The sequence below is a fragment of the Miniopterus natalensis genome, chromosome 17 (assembly GCF_054644295.1).
Source record: "Miniopterus natalensis isolate mMinNat1 chromosome 17, mMinNat1.hap1, whole genome shotgun sequence".
Classification (NCBI taxonomy): Eukaryota; Metazoa; Chordata; class Mammalia; order Chiroptera; family Miniopteridae; genus Miniopterus; species Miniopterus natalensis.
Window position 1 is genome coordinate 9,536,581 of NC_142097.1, and position 24,813 is coordinate 9,561,393.

A 24,813-nucleotide genomic window follows, 5' to 3' on the forward strand; every position below is an offset into this window, starting at 1 on the left:
TCCTAGGTAGAAAGAACTGGGAAACAAACTTGTTTTTCCTCCCTTTCTCTCCTTCTTAAAGTTTTCTTGTCTCAACAACGGCCAGACATGATAAATGAAAGACAATTTATTCCACATTACCCAAACGTAGGCAAAACAGGAACCAGGAAGCTGGCCTAAAACCCTCCCTCCGTAAGGATCTGCAGCGAGGAGGGCAGAGCTACTTAAAGGTCATGGGATGGAATGCGGAGGGCCATTCAGATGAAAGGACAGAACCTAGTGCCAGGAGTTCAGAAAAGGTTACAGAGATTCCTTCTCCTGTTCAGGATCCAGGACTTCTTCCTAGTTGACAGAGATGTCTGAGACTATTTGTTCACTCAGAGGACCTGGCCTGGTACTGCTCCCGCAGGGCATGGTGCCAATGGAACAGCTCAAAATCAGACTCCAGAAGTTTTTATTGTTGAAGTAGCAGAGTATCGCTGGGAAAAGACAAGGAGATGGGGGAGAAGAAAATCAGAGTGGAAGGAAAGTGACAAGCAGGGTGAGACCAAAAGGAAGCCCCTACAAATCTATCCCAGTGGACTGTCAGCCCCTTCTCCACACCATCTCTGCCCTGACCCACCCACATCCCCTCCTTCCCAGGGCCCTCTAAGCCACTCACCACAGGTGGCATGTAGAAAAAGCACCACCCAACCAATGAAATAGGTCCACCCGATTGGGACTGATAAATTCCTCTTCCACTCGAAGATCCAGACATTAATAGGAAACAACATGAGGGTGGAGAAAATTAAGGTAACTAGGAGACAGGAAGCAGAGAGGTCATTTCCACCCAAGTATCCCATAGGGACTCTTCCTCACCTGCTGAACTACAGCCACAAACCACAACTCCCATCAGTGCACACAGAGTACATGGCCCCAGAGGTTCCCGGGACTCAACCCCCCACCTCCACCTCTCTAGTGACCAGGAAAGGATGGAAATCGATATTCAGTCAACAACTACCAGCCCTACCAGTTCTGTTCTACCACCACCCACAAAACCCCTACCCCACTGCCAAAGAAAGGGAGAGGGAGAAGTGCCTAGGAAGATGGGGCTAGGTGAAATTAAGGATCTTTTCCAGAGCTGGGGGTACCTTCACAGAAGCTCATGATCATCCCAGTCCAGCCAAAGAAGGGCAATCTTTGAAGACTAGGAATGTATGACAAGTGCAGCCAAACAGTGAAGATGAAGCCCAGCGCCAGGGCCAGGCCGAAGGTTATCTTGGCCACCCCAAAGAGCGGGTGATATGTCCACAGCTTAAAGCCGTCTGGGAAAAAGGAGAAAGCAGGATAAACCAAGGATTCACGAAAGACAAAATATAATCCAAAGAGCAAATATGAGAAAATGTTCAGGCCTGTTAATAACCAAAGAAATGCACCTTTGAGATAATAAAATATCACTTTCACTTATTAAACAGGCAACAGTTTTCGATGGAGAGTGTTTGATAACCCTAACCATATAAAAACAAATACCTCAATAGAAAAATAGGCAGGGAACTTGAACTGCAGTTCTCAAAGGAAGAAATCTGAAAGTCCAATAAACATGAAGCTCAACACAAAGAAATACAAATTAATTGTGATTTTTTGGTTGTTAATCCTCACCTGAGGATATTTTTTCCATTGATTTTTTTTTTTTTTTTTAAGACAGAGTGGAAGGGAGCGGAGGGGAGAGAGAGAGAGAGAAATATAGACACATTGATTGATTGCCTCCTGCATGCACCTGACCTGGGCAGGGATCGAACCTGCAGCCTAGATACATGCCCTTGACTGGGAATTGAACCCAAGAACCTTCTGTGGGCAGGCCAATGCTCTAACCATGGAGCCACACCGGCCAGGGCAAAATGTGATTTTTTTTAATCTATTAAATTAGCAAAGATCAAAATAAGAGTGATGATATCTAATGTAGGAAAGAATTTAGAAAAAAAAGAAGTACTCTCACACACTGCTAGTAGGCAGCATTTCTGGTAAGTGATATGGCACAAAATAAAAAAATTTAAAAAGACAAATAAAAAACCCTAAATTGTTAAGGCCCTTTGACACAGCAATGTTTCTTTTCAGAATTTACATTAATGAAATAATCCAAGATCACACCAAAAACTATATATAGAAATCTTCTTTGCAGAGATATTTATATGTCCAACAAGAGATTTGTTAAATAAATTATATTGTGACCATACATTGGACTATTATATGTTCATTAAAAATGATATGACAGATGACTGTCTCTGAATAGAGTATCTCTAGGAAGAAAGAAGAAAGGGAGGGAAGCCTGAAAGCCAGAGGTGGGAAGCTCACTTCACTATGTAATCTTCTGTATTTTTTGAATTTTCACTCTGTTTATATACTACCTAATCAAATAAATTGTATGCATAGGTGATGTTATAGAATAATTATTTAATGATATAAGTAGATGCTCACAACTGAAAAGTGGAGTTTGCAACACAAGGCATGTAGAATGATTAAAATTTTAAATATATATATTTATTAAAATAAAAAATAATAGATTGTACACGTGAAATCTATATAATTTTATTAATCAATGTCACCTCAATAAATTCAATAAAAAAGTAAAATAAAGTAAAAATCTATTTATTTGTATTTATTTTATGCATATATACAGACAAAAGCCTGGAATTAAATTCATTATAATGTCAATTGTGATAATATTTGTGTGGGAAAATTTTATTTTATTATTATTTTTTAAATATATCTTTATTGATGTCAGAGAGAGGAAAGGAGAAGGAGAGAGAGAGATAGAAACATCAATGATGAGAAGAGTCATTGATCGAGTTCACAACCTGGGCATGTGCCCTGACCGAGAATCGAACCCTGATCGCCTGGATCCTAGGTCAACGCTCAACTGCTGAGCCACACCCGGCCGGGCATGGGAAAATTTTAGGTGATTTTTATTTTATTTTTTAAATTTTCTGCATTTCCCAAAAAAACTGTGTGTAATGCTTTTTTTTTTAATTAAAAAATTATACATTTAGGCCCAGCCATTTGGCTCAGTGGTTAAAGCATCGGCCCTCAGACTGAAGGATCCTGAGTTCAGTTCCAGCCAAGGGCACATACCTTGGTTGCAGGCTCATTCCCTAGCCCTGGTCAGGGTGGGTGTGGGAGGCAACCAATCGATGTTTCTCTCTCTGTCTTTCCCACTCTCTCTGAAAAGCAATGGAAAAAATATCCGCAGGTGAAGATTTAAAAAATTATATATTCAAATTTAAATATATATTTTTATATATTTTTTAAAATATTATTTTATTTATTTCAGAGAGAGGAAGGGAGAGAGGGAGAGAGAAACATCAATGGTGAGAGAGTCATTGATCAGCTGCCTCCTGCACACCCCCAAATGGGGATCGAGCCAGCAACCTGGGCACATGTCCTGACCGGGAATCAAACCGGTGATCTCCTGGATCCTAGCTCGATGCTCAACCGTTAAACCACACTGGCCGGGCAAAAATTTTTATTGTTTTTAGAGAGAGCAGAAAGGGCGGGGGGAGAGAGAGAGAGATAGATCAGTTGCCTCCTGCATGAGCCCTGACTGGGAATCGAACCCGAAACCTTTTGGTGTATGGGATAATCCTCAATCAACTGAGCCACCAGGCCAGAGCTCTCTCTATATTTTTAAAGAATAGTTTATTGATTTTTAGAGAGAAAGGAAGGGAGAGAGAGATAGAAACACTGATGTGACAACACAACATGCATCGGCTGCCTCCTGCACACCCCCCACCAGGGATGGAGCCCGCAACCCAGGCACGTGCCCTTGACAGGGAATCAAACCAGCAACCTCCTGGTGCACAGGACGACACCCAACCAACTGAGCAACACTGGCCAGGGCTAGCTAAATACACATTTAAATTTAAATATACATACATATATGTGTGTGTATATATATATATATATATATATATATATATATATAATTAAAGTTGTCATTGCTGCCAAAGGTACAAAGAAACAAGCCTTCTCATACATTATTAGTGGAAGTATAAATTGTTATCATACTTTTTGAAAGCAACATGGAAAATGTTATTAAGAGCCTTAAAATATTTATACTAGTTGATCCAGTAAACCCACTTTAGGAAATCTATACTAAAGAATTAATATTAAACACAGAAAAAAACTTTACGATTAACAAATTTTGTTGTTTCTGTTTTCCTCAAGTATAAAGTTAGAAATACATTTGCCAAGAATAGGAAAACAGTCATGTAAGAGGTGATAAATTTATTAAGTTGAATATTATAGTTACTTATAATATGGAAATGTTTATTCTATCTCATAAAGATAAATTTTAAAAATATATAAATTAAATAATAAAAATAATTTTAAAGCTATAATATTACTTATGAAGAATAAAGACATCTATGTAACAGCCACTTAAAACTTGTTCAATTTTTTTTTAAGCCTGGAAAAAGTTGAGTGCTCAACACCCTGCTGTTAGTGGCTGTCTTTGAGCAGCACTGCAGAGCAAGTTTGGTGCTTACATGAGTTCTGGAGCCAGACACACGTGAGTTATCACTGTAAACATGCCATTATTAGGTCGATCCATATGAATTTGCTCTTTTTTGTAGGTGAAAGGCAGTCAAGTATTGGCCATTTCATGTGGTTCAACCTAATAGCTTTATGACCCTGAGCAAGGTACTTAATATCAGTCTCAAGTTCTTCATCTGCAAAAGAAGGATAATTGCCCCATCAGGGTGGATGAAGAGTCAGTTAAGCAGATAAAATAAGCATGGGGTGAATAATAGCTTTTGCTTCCCCTAATGTACTGTAATAAGGGCGAATTACTTTCATAACGGAAGAAAATAAGAGCTATGTAACTTTTTAAAATGTTAACCACAGTGGAGAAATGGAAACAGGGAGGTCAAAGGTTCGGGTTTTCCATAAGATCTGAGAAAGGAGACTCAAATCTGGAAAGCGAGAAGACATCATGATGTGAGATTAACAAGAGTGGGGAACAAAGCTGCTGCAAGAGCCAGGGGTGGGAAGGACAGGGAAACCAGATGTGGAAACCCAGAGCTGGCCCGGAAAAGCAAAGCCTGAAGCCAAAGATGAGGAATGGCTGGGGCCGGGGCCTAAGGGACAGCGTTCTGGGAACTCCTCCCAAAACTCTAATAGCTTAGCATTTTGCGAGGTAATAGGCATGCAAGCTAGAGAAAGGAAATCCCACGTCGATGGAACTCTTCTCCCAGGATAACGGTGAACTACGTGATCAATGAGTGATTCACATGCAATGAGAGTCCAGGCCCCTGACAACATTTTTATAAGTGCAGACTTGACTGCAAGCCTTATCGAAAGCAGTAACACTTTCCACTGGGCCAGGCAGATCAATTTGGCCAGGCAGCAGGAGGAAAAATGATCCTTGGCAGTCTGGGCACCAGTGGAGTCACGTTGTGTGCCAAAATAGTGAGGATGACCAGAAGGAGGGGACAAGAATACCGGGGTATAAACGGAGAGGCCAACGCAGGCTGGAGGCCTGGAGTGGGACTGGGCAGTGGAGGGTCTCACCTTTCCCATTCTCTGAGTTGGGACAGTTCTTGGCTATGCAGATATGCAGGAGCCCCATGGACATGATATGGACCGATGTGTGGATTCTGTTGCTAACACTCGCAGGCCAGCGCTGGTAGAAGCGGACCATAGAGAGGCACAGCCACCTCTTAGAGAAGACCATGACCAGCAGCAGGATGAAGGCAATCAGGCTGAGCTCGGCCGACAGCATCTGCACCTTCCAGCGGATGCTGTGTGTGAGTCTCCACCTCAGGGGCAACAGAGAGTCCCGATGCCTGTACACCTTGGGCAACTGCCTCTTTCCACTGTGGGGAGAGACGAAGCTCTCCCCTGACTTTTGTCTCGGGCTCCCCAGCACCCCATCTTTCTTTTCAACCCTATCCTCGGTTTCCAGGCTTCTGCTGCTCATCACTTCCTTCTCCTCGGTTTCCAGGTTTCTGATGCTCATCACTTTCTTCTCCCGACCCAGGGAACTTACCCCTAATGTCCTCTGTCCCCATCCTGAGCATCCCCTGTCTCCCCCTCTACCCTCCACCCCATCTCCCCCTTCCCTTTCCAGGCTCAGTTATCCCTCATCTTCTAAACATTTCATCAAGCGGAACACCAAAGGGCCTGGGACCTGGGCAAGAACAACCCATCCAGCAGGACAGGGCCTCTAACTGCTGTGGAATATTCCTAGGGGGCAGTTAAATGGGGGAGGGGCCCACAGCTTCACCCCCAACTCCTTCCTGGAACACTGCTCCTCAGGTCCCAACTCAGCACTGTGGCTCTCATGCCTCCCTCCACCCAAGAGCAATGGTCTCTGAGGGTTTCCTTTCTCTTCCCGTTTCGTCTGCCCTAACGCCAACCCCAAGCACTCACTCCTGGAGCAGGAGGAGGGAGAAGATGTCTGTCCCCAGGAAAACATTTGGAAATGCCTTCCAGAGGTGCAGCCAGCCTCACTACTTCCCCCAACCCCTTCGCCTCTCTCCCACCGCTTCTCACTTCCAGTCCACAGCTGCCATTCTCTTCTCTCTTTCCTTTTACCTTTCTTCTCAGCCTCAGAAAGGAGAGGACATGGGATAAGGGCAGGGTATGTGGGTGTCATGGAGTCCCAGAAGATTTTTCTAATCTCCCTTCTAAGTTATAGGAAAAGGAATCTAAGTCCTGTGGCAGCCGGTTATAGTGGCTTCCAGACCTCAGCCCCCGGGGTTCTCATGAGAAAGCCTTTCAAATTTGGAGTGTGAATTTGAATCCCACCACTGTCTTACTTTGTGGAGACAGTGACACATGTGGTCAAGCACACAGACTCTAGGGTGTAAATAATGGGCTTTCCTCTTAATAGCGCTGTGAACCCACATGAGTCATAGAGCCTCAGTCTTTATGCCTCAGTTTACTCATCTGTAACACAGTGACAATAATACTTGTCTCAGACCTGGTTTGAGTGTTGCATGAAGTAATTAACAAAAAGCATTCAATGGATCATAGTAAATTCCCAGAAAGTGGTACTTATTGTTAAATTGTCATTTTAATTGTTTTTATGCTCTTTCACTGGCAAACGGAGAAGGAACGAAAACAGAGATTTTTTTGCAAACATCCTTGCGTATCAGTGGCTGCAAGTGATGGAACAGAATCTAGATTAATTTAAGCAAAACGTGAGTTGATCATGAATCCTGAGGTCATGTGCATAGCTGCACCTTAGGAAAGGCTGGAATCAGGAATTCATACACTGGCAGTCCGAGATCATGGTGCCATCATGGTGGACAAGGTTGCTGTGCCTTTAGGGGATAGGGAGCTCTGTGGGTTCTCTTTGTTGTCGTTGTTAATCCTTACTCAAGGATATTTTTTCTATTGATTTTTAGAGAGAGAGGGAGGGAGGGGGAGAGAGAAAGAGAAAAAAAACATTGCATCAATTGTTGCCTCCCATACTTGCCCCAACCAGGGCCAAGGATTGAACCTGCAACCCAGGCACATGCCCTTAACTGGGAATCAAACCCACAACCCTTTAGTGCATGGGCGGACATTCTAACCACTGAGCACACCAGCCATGGTCGTGGGATCTCTTTCATAAGGGCACTAATCCCATTCATGAAGGCTCCACCCTTATGACTTAATCACCTCCCAAAGGCTCACATCCTACTGCCAACTTGGGGGGTAGTTTTCCTACATATGGACTTGGGGGGACAAACATTCAGACAATAGCATTCTGACTCTGGTCTTGCTTCTCCCTGAACATCTTGCTCTTCTTCTGCAGACCAACCTCCTCCTCTCCTCTGGTCCACATAGTGAGAAATGTGGCCCTTATACCCACGCTATTTATGTTTGGTTGTCAGAGAGTAGACCCCTCAGTCTCAAGTTCAAACACTCTTTGGCCCTGCCAGGGACCAGTGCCATCCCTAGAACAATCAGCCATGGTCAGGGGCACCGGATCTGGAGGCTGACCCATGAACTAATGACAGATAGGGAGTTGGTGAACAAATTCCCTAGCTTCCTGGGCCATAGGTTGGGATACCTCTGATGCATGTTCTATGCCAGGAGGGAAAAGTGCTGGAAGAGGGGGTACTGGGCCTACTGGGAATGTCATTCATGCAGAGCTAGTGATCATCAGGATTGGGTTTCCTTCCTTGGATCTGTTTTAGTTGTTCCTGGAGTTTCTAAGAGTTTCTAATCATAACAAACAGTTCTAACAGCAACACAAAACAACATAGAAGAATCTTGGAAATACAATGTTTCCTGAAAAACAGAACTCCCACAAGACTGCACTGTAAACATTTTTATAGAGCTCCTAAACAAGCACAACTAAACAAAGCATTGTTTATGTATGCATACTATTATGATTGCTTTTTTTTTAAAGCAGTGGAATGATAAACACAAAAAATAATATTGCCTATTTCTCAGGGAAAAGAGGGGAATGGGACAGAGAGGATTATACCGGCACATTTGCATTACTGGCAATAGGTTATTGGTTCCTGATTTGGGTGAAACCCTGAAAGGTACATGGGTATTCATTGGATATTAGAATCATTTATAACTAACATATATTTCATATAATCCTGTGAGTGTATCAAATATTGTTTTTCAAAAGGTAATTAAAATAGTTCAAGAGAGGAAATGTAATCTTAGTGATTACTAGCTCTTTATTGAAAGATATTTATAAGTGACAATACTTAAGCTAAACACTGTTAATTGAGTTTCAACTTTTAGAATCAACAGATGGACAAAGCACGGAAGACTTAACTATAGCTACAAAAGTAAACATAGCTGTTATCAGCCTTGATGTTGCCCAAGTAAAAGCCTAGAAGAGATAAACTGGAAGGTGGAAAGAAGAGAAGAGAGCTGAAGGGAAGGGTGGGAGACCTGACAACAGGATCTCTGCATTAGGTTGTGTTAGATGTGCTCGGCACAAGAGCACACAGCTGAGGGAGTAGGTGAGAACTGAACTCCACTCTGCATTTTGCTTGAAAGCCATGCCCCTCTAAGAGGGCTCCACTGGCCTGAAGGAAGAGGCATTTTGTTCTATATTTCATAAAGGTGCTGCTCCCCATCAAGCCATTTACCCCTACATTTATTCAGAGGAGCTGTCTTTTAACCACAAGGTTAAAGGCACAAAGGTACCTTATGGGCTAGCAGCAGTACTGGCCAACTATCTTGTAAGGCTGTGTATCAGTGAGAATTCTTTGGTTGCAAGCACAAACCCAAACTAAGTTAGGCAAAAAGAAATGTATTGGGGCAAAACTGGGTAAACACCAACCCAAAGACGAAGCTGGACATCCAGGCCTAGAACTGAGCAGGAACCAGAGGAACATGGGAAGGTGGATGTTCTGACTGACAACTCATGAGAACCACATGGACTTGGGGAAGAATAGTTTCCCAAAAGAAGGGAAGCCAAGCATTCAAAAAGTAATGAGCCGGCTGGTGTGGCTCAGCGGTTGAGCATCGACCTAGGATGCAGGATATCAAGGTTCGATTCCCGGTCAGGGCACATGCAGGGTTGCGGGCTCAATCCCCAGTAGGGGGCATGCAGGAGGCAGCCAATCAATGATTTTCTCGTCATTGATGTTTCCCTCTCTCTCTCTCTCTCCCTTCCTCTCTCTGAAATCAGTAAAAATATATTAAGAACAAAAGTAATGATAACTTGGTCACACAGATACAGAGTGCAGCCAGAATGGAGTGCAAGGCTAAGAGATTTCTGAAAAGGAAACTGCCCACCATCCCATCAATGAGGACAGGTGCTTGGACACCCCTTATGGGATATAGCCTTTCAAAGACTGTGGGCAAAGCTGACCTGGAGAACATGGACTTGGGGTTACGCAGCCATATTGGTGACTCCTTGCTTGTCCATGTGGGTTTGCTTTGCTGCCTGCATGCTTCCCTCTCTTTTGCGTCTGAGAAAGTATGCAGCCTTCTTTTGTCTGGGCCTGTTGGTGGTGGTATGTTCCTTAAACTAATGCGTGCGCTGATAACTAGGGTATCTCCTTAAAAATGCAGTTGCCTCACCTGTAACAAGGTTCCAGGTGGTGCCCATGCTGCTCATCCGAGGATCACACACTGAGTAAGGAGGCTGCAGACGACCCCCGGAATGTCTCTTAATCTAAAGGGTTTGGGCACACGGGAAAATGGACAGACCTGCCTGTCAGTGTGTGTCCTGCTTGCTTGCCTCTGCCTCTGCCTCTGCCCCTGCCTCTGCCGGAAATTTCAATGCCTTTTATATACCAACTGAACAGAAGTGGGAAGAGAAACAAATTGCTGCCCAAAAATCAAAGCAAAAAATGACTGCAAAATTAAGAATTTCCACTCTTTGAAAAACACAGTTAAAATAATGAAAATACAAGCCACAGACTGGAAGAAAATGTTTTCAAATCACATATCTGCTAAAGGATTTGTCCAGAATATATAAAAACTCTCAAAACACAATAATAAGAAAATAAACCACCCAATTTTTAAAAGGCCAAAAGATTTGAACAGACACTTCAAAGAAGATATTCAAGTGGTCAGTAAGCACATGAAATGATACTAAGCACCATAAGGAAACGTAAGTTAAAACCACAACGAGTCTGACCAGTGTGGCTCAGCATCTGAGCATCTACCTATAATTCAGGAGATCGTGGTTCAATTCCTGGTCAGGGCACATGCCCGGGTTTCGGGCTTCATCCCCAGTAAGGGGTGTGCAGGAGGCAGCCGATCAATGACTCATCATTGATGTTTCTCTCTCTCTCCTTCTACCTTTCTCTCTCTGAAATCAATAAAGACATATATTTATTTTAATTATAGAAAAAAAAAAAAACCACCACAATGAAATACCACTACACACCTATTAGAATAGCAAAAAAAGGAAATAAAATTATTTTTTCTGGGTTTTTACGTTGTTCATTGTCACCTTTTAAAAATAAATAGTTATTTTTATCATTCTAAATAAAAACTCACTTTTGTACCCAATTTTTAATTCATATTTTGTATTTTTTTTCTTTAGAAGGACCCCATAAAATCTGAATTCAACCCAACCCCTTCCCACACAAGGCAGTTTCAGATTTCCAAAGGTGGATAGAGTTGGAAAAGATTTCAGAAATGAAGAGGAGGGTGGTCCAGCGGGCTGGGGACAGGTGGGTAAGCAGAGTAGTGGAAAAGGAGAAAGTAACGAATCAGGGGGCAAGGAGAAGCGAGATGGGGCTCCAGGTCTGATGTGGAGCAGTTTGGACTTAAGCACTAAGCTTGAGTTCCCAAAGACAGGTGTTCTTCCAGAGAACAGTGGAAAACGTCTACCCCGCCTCCGAGGCTCAGGAATTGGGATCAGCCAGCTAAATGCCAGCCCTGGACCTCAGGAAGTTCGGGGTGACCTCGAGAGACCCGCAGGTGAGAGGGGCAGGAGTGGCAGCGCGGAGAGGGGCGCAGTGGGCCGCAGATGCAGAGCCTGCTCGTCAACATCTTAAGGATTTCTCGGTGGGGGCGGCCACCCCCAGGCCCTGCCTCGCGTAGGAGGCGAGCGCCGAGAACCAGTACACCCAGCTCGGCCAGGAGGCGTGCCAAGGCCTGCAGCAGGAAACCCCGGTCGCCCAGTAGGTCTGGATCCACCGCGGACAGAGCCAGGGCAGCAGCTCCCGGGGGGCGGGGCGAGCCCGGGGCGGGGCCAGGCAGGGGGCGGGGCCACAGGGCGTCGCGGTTAGATCCCGAGGAAAGCCTGCAGGAATTGTCTCGCTTTGCTCCCTTTGCCCCGGTCGCTCTGGCCCGAGGCTGTCTCCGGCCGCCGGAGGGTGGAGAGTCGGTAGCTTGGAGAGGGCGTGCTGGGGAGCAGGGTCGGCGGCTTTCGGGCTTCGTCAGGCTGGTGGAGGAGACGGAATCCTGCGCGGGATGGTTGCCTGCCTGGTGAACTGGCCAACCCCGAAAGCGGGAACGAGCAGAGGGCCTGGTAGCTGAAGAGAGGCGAGCCCTGCGAGGAACGCGGGAGGAAAGAGAGGGAGGCTTTCAGGAATGGACAGGACCAGGCTGAAGGGCTCTGGAAAGGATCTCGGGAAGTGGGCTGGGGGGGCTGGGGGCCTAGAAGGAGATGGCAAAGGGCTAGTGAGCAGGCTGCAGGGAAAGAGGGGCGCCTCCCCTCCACCTGCTGCTGGTGGTCATGATTGCAATCCCCCTCAGCTCACCGCTGATAATGGCCACAACGACGTTGACCCAGAGGCCATAAAAGGGCCCGTGCAAAGAGAGGTCAGGGCCCTGTCCCGTCTGCATTATCATCGACTCCCCATACACGCAGGCCGCAAATATGAGGAGCAGGACTGTGGGGTGGAGAGAACACATACTGACTCAGACAGAGAGAGACACTCCCGATGGCGCCCAGCTTCCCCACGCTGTCCTCTCAGGCACCTCCCCAGGCCTGAGACACACCTGTGCCTCTCTGAGGCCTGTGAAAATACGAGTTTCTTCCACCTCCCCAGCATGATAGAATGTGAAGGAATGGAGTGATGGTAGCTCCGGGACGCCCCAAATGGGTCAGTGAACCTCTCTACCACCTGGGACATTTGCACTGACCCTTACCACCCCCACCACCATGCCTGGAACGCCAGACAGGGCAGCACTGAGAGACTTCTCCTCCATGAACCCTCCTCCCGCACCTAGGGCGAAGTTGCCAAAGGCGACTCAGAGGGGCAGGAAGGGTGGGGAGCAACACAGGATGGAGAGGAGGATGGGCACCAGCAGGAAGCAGGACAGGTAGATGACAGAGGCACATACCTGGTGGAGGGTGTGCAGGGGCGGGAGGGGGGGGATTCATGATTTGCCAAGTTACCTGCAGCCCTGCACCACCTGTACCGCCTCCATCACTCCCCCCACTCTGTCTTCCTTACTCCAGCCCCAATCCTTCTCCCGTCCACTTTCTCCATTCCTGGTGGCCTCATTCCCCCACACCCACCCCTTTCCCACAGAGCTGTGCTTCATTCTCCTCACCCTCTCTGATAGGTCTGCAGAATGCACATCCCTCCCGGACTGCACACACTCACTTAGGTCACCCCAAAATGGAAAGGGGCCTCTAAGATAACAGAAACATGACAGTCCCCTTTCCTTCCTGTCTTTTCAGTCTCTTCTGGAACACATGGTTGTATTTTATGTGTCCTTACATCCCCAAACAACTCTTATCTGGCCTTGCCTTCCCATTATCCCATTATTAGAACATCTAAAGTGGAGCACGGGGGCTTCCTCAGGGCTACAGGAGGGGTTGAGGAGCAGGGAGGGACTGCATATGGGGCATATGTGTAGCTTTGTGTGGGCCTCTGGATGTCTGTCTGTCTGTTTCTCTGAGTATCTCAGAGAGAGAGGGAGTTTGGTAGAATCTCCCCCAACCAGGAAACTTGAAGAAGCACGTGCACCACCCCAGGACCACTACCTTCTTTCCCTGAACTTCAGTCCCCTTGTTGCCACCCCTGGAATGCTCTTTGCCCAGATATTCCCAGGACTGCTTTCTTCTTGTCATTTGGATCTCAGCTCAGATGTTACCTCCAGGATCTTCCCCAAAGCTACACACACACACACACACACACACACACACACACACACACACACAGAGTATTCTGTATCACAGCACTTGCTGTATTTTCTTCATAGCACTCACTGCTACCTGATTTTATCTTACTTATTAAATTGCTTACAATTGGTAACTGTTCTCTCCACCTGCTTCCCACCCCCAGAATGTAGGCTCCTTGAGGGCAAGTCCCTTCTTTTTTCCATCTCTGTATCCTCAGATCCTAGAACAGTGCCTGGCACCTAGAAGGCGTTCAATAAATAGGTGCAGAATTGGTTGAATTAAACACAGAGATGCTTGACTCGTCAGGAAAGACCTTTATTGCTGACCACCCTTTTTGTCCTGCTCCCTACATCTTCACCCCCTGCTGGAGCCCAAGTCATAACTGGCCATGGCCTGTCTTCTTCCCCAACCTGCAGGAGCCCTCCACCCCAGCATCTGTAAGTCCACCACCACCTCAGCCTCAGATCCCCAAGCATCTGAGTAGGTTGACACCCTGGGGCCTTGCGCCTAGTCTCCAAGCCCAGTTCCCAGCAGAACTGACCTCTGCTCTCAAAGAATCCCTTTCCAGCAAGCCCTACCCACTTTATAAAGCCACATTTGGAAATCACTGCTTCTTAAGCACACAGTTCCCTGAAGAGCTTCAATACAGCTCCACCAACATTTATTGAGGGTTTCTCATATGCCAGGCACTGTGCTAGGTGAATCTTCAAAGTCATAAACATGCCAAATGCCAGTGTCTTTTTTCCTCAGTCTCCCAGAATCCCTACACCTCTTGTGGTCAGCGTGGCAGTTTCTGTCTTGGGCAAGTTGCTATGCATGAGCTGAAGGGAAGGTGTGATGGCCTTGCTCAGGGAAGGCCTTGTGCCAGACCTGGGCCCCACACCCCAGCAACTGTCTGCTCCACTCTCTCTCGGTCCCTCACCTCCTTCTGGCATCACCGGGGGCAGTTCTCATCTGGAAGCAGACACTCTGGAGAGGGTTGGGCAGCAACACTGCTCTCCATTCTCTGCCCACTGCTTAGCCCCATGTTTCTTCAAGAGGACCAGGATGAAGGCAAGAAACCCCTGGAGGTTCAGCAGCTGAACCATGATCCACAGCTTCCGTTTCTTCACCCAAACCTGGGTTCAAGAGCCAGTCTGAAGCCCAATCGTGAGCTGGATGCTGATTATAGTTCAGTCAGGGGATTTCCTGGCAAAGATTATGGACGCCAAGCTTTGGAGCAAGGAGAAAGGCTTGTGGGCTTCCAGAGACCTCGGGCCCCAGCTACTGGCCATCTTCAGCCCTTGGGCTCCTCTGCCAAGCTGCTTGTCTGCTCCATAACATCACCCTCCAATTGTCATGGAGCTCTGGCCTCCAGGAGACCCAGATCCCAGGGCTCTCATCCCCAGCTCTGGCCTCTGGGTGCCAAGCCACACACAACTAATTCTCCTCTGACACTCAGATCTAGTGTCTTTCTCAGAGAGGCTAATAGTTAAAATGGGGGCTGAGGGAAGAAATGGGGCAGTCAGTCATCTGGGAGGAGGTAAGATCACACACATACCACACTCAACAGGTACATACACACACATGCACGCAGACACACACACACACACACTCACAGATTCTCTGAGAAACAGTGGATTCTTCTAGAAGAGAAAAAGTGGCTTGAAAAGACACAGGAGGCACCCTGAGAACGAAAACTAGTATTTTCTAGACCCAAAGGGTAGGGCTGGTTGTTGCTGTAGAACCAGCAGGTTCACTGCTGATCTCTTGGGTCCAGATCAGCCAGCTCAGCACCCATTGGAACTCTGCACTAAGCCTCTGTCTCCATTGGCAACACTCAAACCACCCTCGTTCTCCCCGCCCCCTGGGCTCAGACAACCCTGTTTTCATTGGCTGCCTTGTCCTGAAGCTTGGTCCTTATTGGTTGCCGCTAGAGGTAGTGTTTCCACTGACAGGGAATCCCGTAGATGGATGAGCTTTGTCCCCTCTGTGCCAGCTGCCAGCTGTCCCAGCCTGTGCCCCCTCCCCCACATTCATTAGGGTTGGGGGGCACTGGGGGTTCCTGAAGAGGGCCCAACAGCCTCGAGGAGCTTCTGGTGCTGGCGAAGATGCCTCCTCCTTTCATGTTCCCCTGTGACTTCACACACCAGCTGGGCAGGGAAGGCCCCAGGAAGCCCCTTCAGCCAGCCTGGAGAAAAAGAGACACGGGCCCAAGTGGAGCCAGGAAACGGGACAGGTCAGGAGGGAAAGGAGGCACCATGGGGTCTAATGCCTGAGGATCATGGTGAGTGTAGGAATTAGCAGAGAACCTGGAGCATTGGTAGAAAGGCCATTGGAGGTGGAGGTGACAATAACATAAAAGAGGGTGAGGGCCACTCCTCTGCCAAGCCCTGCAAAGGCTGCTTGTCTCACTCAGAGTGGGAGCCAGAATCCTTACAGGGATCTACAAGAACCCACATGATCTGGTCCTTGTTATCTCTATGACCTCTTCTGCTTCTCTCCCTTCTCCTCATTCCCTCTAGCCACACTTGCCCCTTACTGTTTCCTCAAACACACTAACCACAGTGCCTTTGCACTGACTCTTGCCTCTGACTGAAACATTCTTCCTCTAGATGCCACATGGCTAAATTCCTCACCTCCATCAAGTCATGGCTGACATGGTGCTTCCTCATTGAGGTCCACCTTAACCTCCCTATTTAAACTTATAACCCAGCCCTGGCTGGTTTGGCTCAGTGGTTCGAGTGTTGGCCCATGCACTGAAGGGTCAAGGGTTTGATTCCCAGTCCAAGGGCACATACCTGGGTTAGGGGTTCCATCCCAGGCCTTAGTCGAACATGTGAGAGATGTGTCTCTCACATGGATGTTTTTTATTCTCTCTCTTTTTCTCTCTGCCCCCTCCTCCTTCCCTGCCACATTTTCTAAAAATCAGTGAAGCCCTGCCAGCATGGCTCAGTGGTTGAGCATCAACCTATGAATCAAGAGGTCACGGTTCAATTCCCAGTCAGGGCACATGCCTGGGTTGTGGGCTCAATCCCCAGTAGGGGGCATGCAGGAAGCAGCCGATCAATGACTCTTTCATCATGGGTGTTTCTATCTCTCTCTCCCTCTCCCTTCCTATCTCTCTGGGAAAAAAGAAAAGAAAGAAAAAGAAAAGAAAAGAAACTTATAACCCACCCAAGCCTGGGACTCCTGACCTCCTTAACTCAGCTGCACTTTCATTTTTCCATAGCACTCATCGCCTTTGGACACACTATACATTATTTATCTCATTTATTCTTTATTGTTTCTCCTCCACTAGAATGCATGCTCCAGCAGCACAGGAACATCTGTGTGTTTGGTTCACAGTGCCTAAGACAGAGAGCGGCACCTCACAGGTGCTTAATACATATTTATTGAATGAAGAAATAAGGGAATTTCTCACCTTCAGGGCTCTTGTGCAGGTGCTTGGGGGGAGCCCTGGACTCCAGACTCGGTCCTTCAGTCTTGGCTGGTGTAGAAGGCTCTGAACACAGATCCTGGGAACAGTCTGGATGGGGATGGATGATATTACAGCAGGATCAAGACCCTTTTTAGCTTCTGCCTCATATTCCCCTTAAGACTCACTTTTCCTTCTCTCTTCCCCCTGGGGGTTACTCACCACAGTCCTCATAGATGGTGTCTGGGGAGCAGGGAAGGGGGCCTGGGGTGGGGAAGGCTCCCAGCCAGCGCTGCATGTCTGATCTGGTGGGACACAGAGAGGGTCACAATTGGCCCAGGAGATCTTCCTGGGGATTAAGCAGGGGCCACAGAGGAGAGAGATTGGGGAGGAGGGTGGTAGGCTCTGAGAGGTCAGGTGAAGGTCCCCTTTAGGAGACACAACTCACAGGGACGAAGCTTGAAGTAGCCGGTGGGTGGGGCGGCCCTGGTGGTTGCTGAGAAGGGAGAGGCGGAATGTAGGGGGTCCAGAGGGGTCTGGAACCTGCTGGGCCTGAACCAGGGAGCGATGGGCATAGTCCAGCACCTGTAGTCGCTGCCCACTGCCCAGGGAAGAGGAAGTTCAGAGGGAGAGCAGAAGTCCAACTGGATTCCTCCTCCCCACCCCTGCCTGGGTTCCCACCCTCCCTGGGACTCACCTCTTAGGCTGAGTGATGAGCAGCAGGTCACTAAAGAGCAGCAGGCAGAGGGGAGTGAAGCGGGGGCGCGAGGTGAAGAGCACGCCCCCCCTCCGGCACCCTAACTCCGTCAGCTCCCCTTGCAACTCCAGGCGCCTCGACCAGGAGACCAGGGGCAGGGCCTGGGAGGAAGCAGGGAGGAGGTTCTCTGGCTTCTTCATAGCATCGCCATGGGCAAAGGGAAGGCGGGGAGTGTGGGCAGAGGCTAACCTTAACTTTGTGAAAGCGGAGCCTCTGGGTGAGCCGGATCAGCTCCTCAGTCTGTTTCATGCGCCCCACCTCAGCACTGCAGCGTTCAATGATCTGGGTACAGGGAGCTGAGTCACCCACCCCTACTCCCTTCCACATCTTCCCTCTCCCCTTCCCCCCCTTCCCCTCCCCTGATTTCAGCATCTCCTGCTACCCACCTTGCTGATAGCACCCAGGGCCTTCTGGGCATTCTCCTGGCGGCTGGACCCCTCCTCTGTCTGGTGCAGGATATTCTGAGGACAGGGAGGAAGGGTGACTGGGCCCCTGCTCTGTGGCCCTGGGATTCAGAGGTGCTGCGGCTCAGAGGACCCTTGCCTGGCTTGGCAAAATTCTCAGTTTGGGATTCACAGGGTAGAGGACCCAACCTCAACAAGGCTGAGAGATCTCACCACTCACCATCTGCCTAACCCTGAGCAAATCAAGTTGCCTTTCTGAGCCTCAGTTTCCACATCTGTAAAATGGGGACAGTACCCACCTGGCCTACCAATAGCACTGTTGTGAGGATTCAGCAGGTAAAGTACTTAACATAATTATTGGCCCATAGTAAATGCTGAAAAGAAGGTTGCCATTATTTTAATAATTATTAACCGCAACTATTAGTACAAACAATACAGCACAATGGTTAAAGGTGCCTGGAATTAAAATTTGTCTCCACCAATTATTAGCTGGATAACCTGGGGCAAGTTATTTAACCTCTCTGTGCCTCAGTTTTCTCATCTATAAACTGGGGTCAATAATGATTTCTCCCCTCAGAGTCATTAGTAAGGTTAACTGGGTATTCAGCACTTAGGACCATGCCAAGAACGGAGCACTCAATAACTGTTTAACTACTATGATTATTAACTACGATGATTTTGCCTACACTGGGGGTATATTACACTGACTAAGACATAAAGGTGCTGCTCATCTAGTTGGGAACTCTTCTCATCGAGATCCCCACACTGGGTGCCCTGGTTTAGGGAAAAGTTTCTATTTTGCCATAAGAGAGTGTTTCTCAATGTTGTTGTTTTTTTAATTCAGTATCATCCTGCTAAGGAGCCTTTTTCAAAATTTTAATACCACAGATATGCTGTATATCTTTTATGTACTATGGCCCTTTGGAGCACCACAGTCATTGGAATATTTAAGATTTTTTTTACCTCCCAAATTTTTTTTGCCTCCTTGGGGTGTTATCACCCCCACTGGGGAGGTGTGCAGCGAAAGATACAACTGAGGCTATCTCAAAGACCTCCCACCACATTCCCCCTGAGACCCAGAGAGAGAAGGGGACTTTCCCAAGATCAATCAGTCAGTTTGTGGCAGAGGCAAGTCTAGAACTCCTGTCTCTAGCCAGAGGTTCATTTCCTGCACCCAGATTGCTCCTTGAAACATTTGGGTAGCCCTGCTCAGGGTTTGGTTGGTCCTGGACTGAGAGGCCCTGATTAAGAGGTCTGATTTAGGGAAGTCCTGTGTGCATGGTGGAGTGGGAGATGGTGATGGCCAGGCAGGAGGCCCCGGGGAGAGTTCTCTAACAGAGATCGTGGGGTAGAAAAGGCCTCGAGCCAACACGGTACCTGCAGCAGCATGCGGAGCCGGGTGATGCGCTGAAACGGCAGCAGCAGGAAGGACGGCAGTGGGAGCCGCTCACACTTGGGGAGGCTCTGCAGCCTCCGCAGCTCCGCAGAGAAGCGTACATTTGTGTCCCTGCAGAAGCAGGCCCAGGCTGCTGGCTTTAGCCAGCCTTGAGGCCCCGGAACCCTGACCCTGCTCCCCAGCTTTCCCACGAATGTGTCCTGGCCCCCGCCTCTGGGACACTCACATAAGGCGGCTGTAGGTCTCCTCCTGATACTGCTGGTTGCGCACATAATCCACATATACCGAGAAAGGACCCACGGCGTGGGCATGCACCACATCGCAAAGGTCGGTGATGTGGGGGGAAGAGCGAACACGGGACAGTAACGTCCCTAGAAACCTGAAGGGGTGGGGGAGCAATCAATGAAGGGGGGCAGAGAGCCAGGTCTCCTGGGTTCTTGAGGAAAGGGCTGGGTACTAACTGGGCCTGTGGGAGGGAGGCGCTGGAACAGGGTGAAAGTTATGGGGCGCTCAGCAGTCTGAGGCCTGGTTTGCTGAGAGGGCAGGACCCCACTGACCGCTCGCTGACTGCCTGGACTCTCTGCACGTTGGAGAAGAGGGTGTGGTGATCCCGGGGGGTAAGCGTGTCCCGGAGGGCCTGGCTCAGCACAAAGGTGTCGGTCAGCAGCCTCAAGGAGCGCAGGTAGGAGGCTTCGGATGTCACCACCTCAAACAGGCTCTGAGGAGGAAGGGCATGGTGGAAATGGAAAGCCCAGTTCCCAGTCAGCCCAGGACCCGGGTCACACTCCTGCCCTTGCCAGACCCCAGGTATGCCACCTCCTGCATGCGCCTCTCCTGGGGGCTGAGGGTGTCCAGGAGGCCACTGGCTCGCACAGCTGGAAGCTCCTGCCACAAAGTGTTTCGAGGGCCAGGGAGCCGGGCAAAGGTGGGAGCTTCTCCAGGGTTTGCTGGACAGGGACTCCCATCCTCACCAATGCCCCACAGCTCCTCTGACAGCACAGCTGCTCGGTAGGTCTGGTACAGGGGTTCTGGAGAGCAGATGTAGCACATTAGGGAAGCCCAGTGCCCCAGAGCCCTTCCCCAAGCTTGATGGTCAACAGAGACTCCCCAGGCCCAGAAGCCTCACCATCCTGCAGGGGCAGCTCCCAGTTCTGCTCCTTCAGCTCCTCCAGGCTCTCCTCATCCCTGCAGACAGAAAAAGGGATGGAGCCCCCAGAGCCACCCTGTTGCACACCTCCAAGGGTGCTAACCACATGGTAGTGTAAGGTTGTATGCTGGGACCCTGGTGCTCCCCAGACCAAACTCCAGATTTTTTTATGTGCCTGTTGTATGGGAGGCCCTGAACTAAGCAGGCTCCATCTACTCCTGTTATTCAACTACTGTGTACCAGAGACTTCTAAGACTTTATCTCCAGCTCTCTCGCACCGCAATCTCAGTCTGAAATGTCCTCTCTGTGCCTCGGTGAGATGCAACATGATCAGACCCTAACTTGTACCTCGCCTTCACCTGCAGTTCTGTGTTTCCTGTTCTGGCTGTTGGCACCCACAGACCCATTCATCCAAGCTAAAAACCCGGGAGAATAAACACCACTAATGTTTGTTGAATAAATGAATGGGCTCAGATTAACTTTGATAATGGTGGTGAATCTAATACCATGAACAGCCCAGATCACACAGAAGAGGTGTTCGTGGTTGCCAAATAGACTCGCAGACAGTAATCACAAGAGAGGCTTAAAGTGGGGGAACTAAAATGGAGCACTTACTAGGGGCAGGCTCTTTACCAATGTTATACCCGACAACTCTCTGAAGTAGTGGGTATGCTTAACCCCCATTTGACCCCCTGAGACCCAGAAAGGTTAAGTGACTAACATAAGGTCACATAGCTGATAAGGGGCAGAGCTGAGATAGGAAACCAGGACTGTCTCTAGAGCCCCAGGCTTTCTTCACTCCACCTTTGTGGAGGTGGGACTCAGCAAGGCCTGGCAGGGAGTCTGCCCTCAGGTAGGAGTAAGGCTGGGGTGTTTGGTACCTGCCCTCCATGGTTGCTGGAGGGGCGTTCTGAGGAGCTTCATCCGGAATATTCCCTGGAAAGAGAATCCAGAGTGAAGAGAATAAATATCCAGGATCCCCAGCTCAGGACTCCTGACTCCTGCCCCAACAGAGACTGTTACTATAAAAACTACAACTTCCGTGAGCCCTAGAGCAGCAGCTGGTGGAGGAACAAAAAAAGCTCAGAGCCTAATGGGAGTTGTAGTTTGTTCATTTTTAGATCACTTCACCTCCACCCCTTCCCTTCCCAGCCAAAGAATCCACTCCTCCAGGCCCGGGTACCTGTTTGGTTTCCATCTTCAGACGGCAGATCGAGATCTGGCTGTGGGGAGTCCCCAGAGCTGGTGGCATCCTGCCTGACCCGAGTTGGCTTTGGGGGTTTGAGAGGTGGCAGGAGCTTGCGCTCAGCAGTGGAGCGGTAGGACGTGAGGACCACTGAGGGGTGACTGTTGCTGGAAGGGTTGGGGCGGGAGCGGGAGGTCCGCAGTGGGGAGGCTCGGCAGGGTGCCCTGGGGCCATCCTCCAAGCCCCCCACAGGGACCCATCGGAGCTCCAGGCCAGGCCGGGCTACATGGCAGACACAGGGACAGCAGGGAGGGCAGGCCTGGGCAGCATCTGTGGGAGACAGGGTGTCCTAAGGAAAAGACCCTTAGGGCTGGGCCCCACCCTGCCTAGGCCTCCTCCTTCCCCCTTAACCTGCCCGGCAGCTGGAACATGCATGGTTCAGCCCCAGGCATCTACTCTTCAACACTGACTCTCTTCAAACTCCCAGAAATATGGAAATCAGATTTTCCAAACATAAAGTCCAGTTTTGAAAATGTGGCACCTGAAAGTACCCAGTCTAAAAGCACTGAAAACAAAAAAAGGTGAGCTGGATTGAGTCCACCCTTGCCCCATGAAGTGCTTACCCGGAGCGCCATTCTCCTGAGAGCCCCTTCTCATGAGGATGCCCTGGGGAGTCTCTCTCTCCCCATTCACATCAGCTCCCCCTTGGGAAGCTAGCTCCGGGGCATCTGCAGCCTGGACCCGGCCTTCAGCCCCCCATTCAAATTTGCCAGCCAGTCTCCGTACAGTGCCTGGGGCAGAGGCAGAGCCATCCTGGGCTGGAACGGGGGAGGCTGTATGGGGTAGGGGCAGAGGCCTGCGGGGTGAGCCGGAGGGTTTGGGAGGGGGGACTGGAGACCTGGGAGCAGGTTCTGGGGAGATGGAGCGCCGGGACACTGGACTGGGGGTACTAGAAGGTGAGTCTGGGGAAGTCTGGGAGTCGAGGCTGGCCTTAGAAGCTGAAGGGGGCAGAAGGGCAGGGGGCTTGAGGGAAGAGGCTGGGGGTTCCCAGAAGATGGGGGTGCACATTGGGGTTGGTGCATCATTGGCGGTGACAGAGGATTCTTGAGGAGAGGAGCCATTGTGCGGGGGCCCTGGGGACTGGGCAGCCCGAGGTCGAGAGGGAGGGCGGGGGCGGATGATCCGAGGGGGCTTCTGGGTAGGGGGTGTTGCTATAGGAAGAGACTGGTCTGACATCTTCCCCTGAGCTCTTCAAAGGAGTGGGGTGCTCTGCTGGAGTCATCCCCTGAGGAAGAGGGAGGGAGAAAGAAAGACCCTTAGTGTGACCCCTGGCCTGCCATGAGTAGACTGAGGCCTCTGAGCAGATATTGTTTGCCAGCAAATTAGCCATGATTTGGAGTCAGGAGGGAAGGCTGGTGCACATCCTCTCCTTCCTTCCCATTCCCAGTCTTCTCTCTCCACCTCTCACCCGCCCTCCTCATTCCTGAGGCCCCTCTGCTCTCCCAGGCAGGCTTTCAGCCTCAGTTTCTCTCTGTGTGTTTCTCTCTGTCTTTTGGCTTCAGCTGCCACAGTCAGGCTGGAGGAGACAGCGAGGCTAGAGTGGGGGTGCCTCGGTAGAGACCCAAGCGGGGGAGAGGGTACAAGAGAATGGGGTCAGTAAGGGGAGTGTAGCTCACCAGTATAGCCGCAACCCATCTGCTTGAGGAACTGTGTTGTGTGTCTGTAGTGTGTGTTGTGAAGGTTTGTGAGTGTGTTTGAGTGTGGTTTAATTGTGTGTGCTGTTTCTAGTGCTATGTGAAAGGGGTGTTGTATGATGTGTTTCGAGAGGGTATTTGTTATGTGCTGAGAGGGTGGGTATGCAGTGGGAGAGTGGAGTATACAGTGTGGGTGGGTGGAGGGAGAGGGGTGCGAGGGTTTATGTGTGTGATGTGTTGTCTTTGTGGGGATATGTGCGCAGACACACACACACACACATGCACGCACACACACAGGCCCGAGTGCTCGTGCCTGGTCTGTGAGGGATGCATCACTATTTCCCTGCTCCAACTGGCCCTCCGCCCCCCATTTCCCAGTTCCTCTCTCCGGACTCTCCCTTTCCGGATTATTTTTAGTCTCCTTTTCCTGCCGTAAAGATTCCTGGAGCCTCTGACCCCAAGAGACCAGGAGGCCCCGGACATGGTCTCTCCTGCCCCATTCTCTTATCCCTGCCTGCCCCTATCCCACCCATATGGTCACAGAGAAAGAGGCCCCAGTGGAAGTCCGGGTACTGCCAGGATGCCTGAATGGTGGTGAGGAGACCAGACTGAAGGCAAGAACAAGTGGGACCAGGACATAGGACCTAGGCTGCGCTTCCTCCCTCTGGGAGGGCTGCTGTAATCCTGAGAAGACTGCAGGGTCAGGGCTGGGAGACAGGGGGTGACCCCAGCTCCCTTCAGGAGTCAGCAGGAGAGTTAAACCCCTCCAGGCCCCAGATTGGGCTCTTGAGAAATGAGGCAAGGTTGGGGCTAAGGCTGTGGACTGAGTCTTGCAGCTCAATGGCCTCTGTATCCTGGCAGGAAGCCCCTTATCAAAATGCCCCAGGCAGTGGCCTAGCTAGCTGGCCAGCCCCTCCCCAGCTCTGCCCCACTCAGGGATCCCACCCACCTTCTCAGGTACCTTTATTTACTGTTTACTTCATCCCCCCTCCCCCACTGGCCTTACAGAGACCCAGGCATCAGACCCAAGCACTCACCCTTGAGTCCCCTCCACTCTCAGTCACCTCCTAGGGCTGAGTGAGTAGGAGCAGGAAACAGGAGTCAAGTCCTCCTCCCAACCGGACACCCCCCTAAACCACACTCCACTCCACATGCGCACACCGGGCTCTGGAAGATGTGATGGACCCCGCGCCCTGGGTTTCTGAGGTTAGCAGGGTCTGGGGGAAGCTGAAACTGGGGTGTGGGCAGCAGGCTGTTCTGTAAGTGCACGTCCTGTGTGCATTGCTGTGCAGATGGGGGCTCGAGGGGTGAGGTGAACGGGT

General features: G+C 49.6%; 2 protein-coding genes across 2 annotated transcripts; both read right to left on the minus strand.

Annotated features, from left to right (window-relative positions):
- Positions 1 to 321: 321 nt before the first annotated feature.
- On the minus strand, positions 322 to 5,971 carry ODF4 (outer dense fiber of sperm tails 4). Its single transcript, XM_016222401.2, has 3 exons — positions 5,524 to 5,971; positions 641 to 775; positions 322 to 458 (listed from the first exon to the last, which is right to left on the minus strand). The coding sequence occupies exons 1-3, from the start codon at positions 5,969 to 5,971 to the stop codon at positions 322 to 324; spliced, it is 720 nt and encodes a 239-aa protein (XP_016077887.2).
- A 9,456-nt stretch (positions 5,972 to 15,427) lies between these two features.
- On the minus strand, positions 15,428 to 24,557 carry ARHGEF15 (Rho guanine nucleotide exchange factor 15). Its single transcript, XM_087826519.1, has 16 exons — positions 24,529 to 24,557; positions 22,421 to 23,082; positions 21,795 to 22,127; positions 21,493 to 21,547; positions 20,591 to 20,649; positions 20,281 to 20,492; positions 20,022 to 20,182; positions 19,691 to 19,843; positions 19,446 to 19,575; positions 18,051 to 18,125; positions 17,854 to 17,946; positions 17,605 to 17,765; positions 17,356 to 17,508; positions 17,130 to 17,212; positions 16,914 to 17,018; positions 15,428 to 15,680 (listed from the first exon to the last, which is right to left on the minus strand). Exons 2-16 carry the CDS (start codon positions 23,031 to 23,033, stop codon positions 15,529 to 15,531), a joined length of 2,538 nt encoding a protein of 845 aa, XP_087682645.1. The 5' UTR covers positions 23,034 to 23,082; positions 24,529 to 24,557; the 3' UTR covers positions 15,428 to 15,528.
- Between the last annotated feature and the right edge of the window lie 256 nt (positions 24,558 to 24,813).

What these genes read in the sequence shown, in the direction of transcription:
- ODF4 (XM_016222401.2), bottom strand. Translation starts at nt 5,971, where the DNA reads ATGAGCATCAGAAACCTGGAAACCGAGGAGAAGGAAGTGATGAGCAGC. An exon ending in CAACTCAGAGAATGGGAAAG is followed by an intron (nt 776 to 5,523) that starts GTGAGACCCTCC and finishes CCTGTCTCCTAG; the next exon opens with TTACCTTAATTTTCTCCACC. An exon ending in TTTTCTACATGCCACCTGTG is followed by an intron (nt 459 to 640) that starts GTGAGTGGCTTA and finishes GTCTTTTCCCAG; the next exon opens with CGATACTCTGCTACTTCAAC.
- ARHGEF15 (XM_087826519.1), bottom strand. Translation starts at nt 23,033, where the DNA reads ATGTCAGACCAGTCTCTTCCTATAGCAACACCCCCTACCCAGAAGCCC. An exon ending in GGCTCCGCATGCTGCTGCAG is followed by an intron (nt 18,126 to 19,445) that starts GTACCGTGTTGG and finishes CCCTGTCCTCAG; the next exon opens with AATATCCTGCACCAGACAGA. An exon ending in CTCATCACTCAGCCTAAGAG is followed by an intron (nt 17,509 to 17,604) that starts GTGAGTCCCAGG and finishes TTCCCTGGGCAG; the next exon opens with TGGGCAGCGACTACAGGTGC.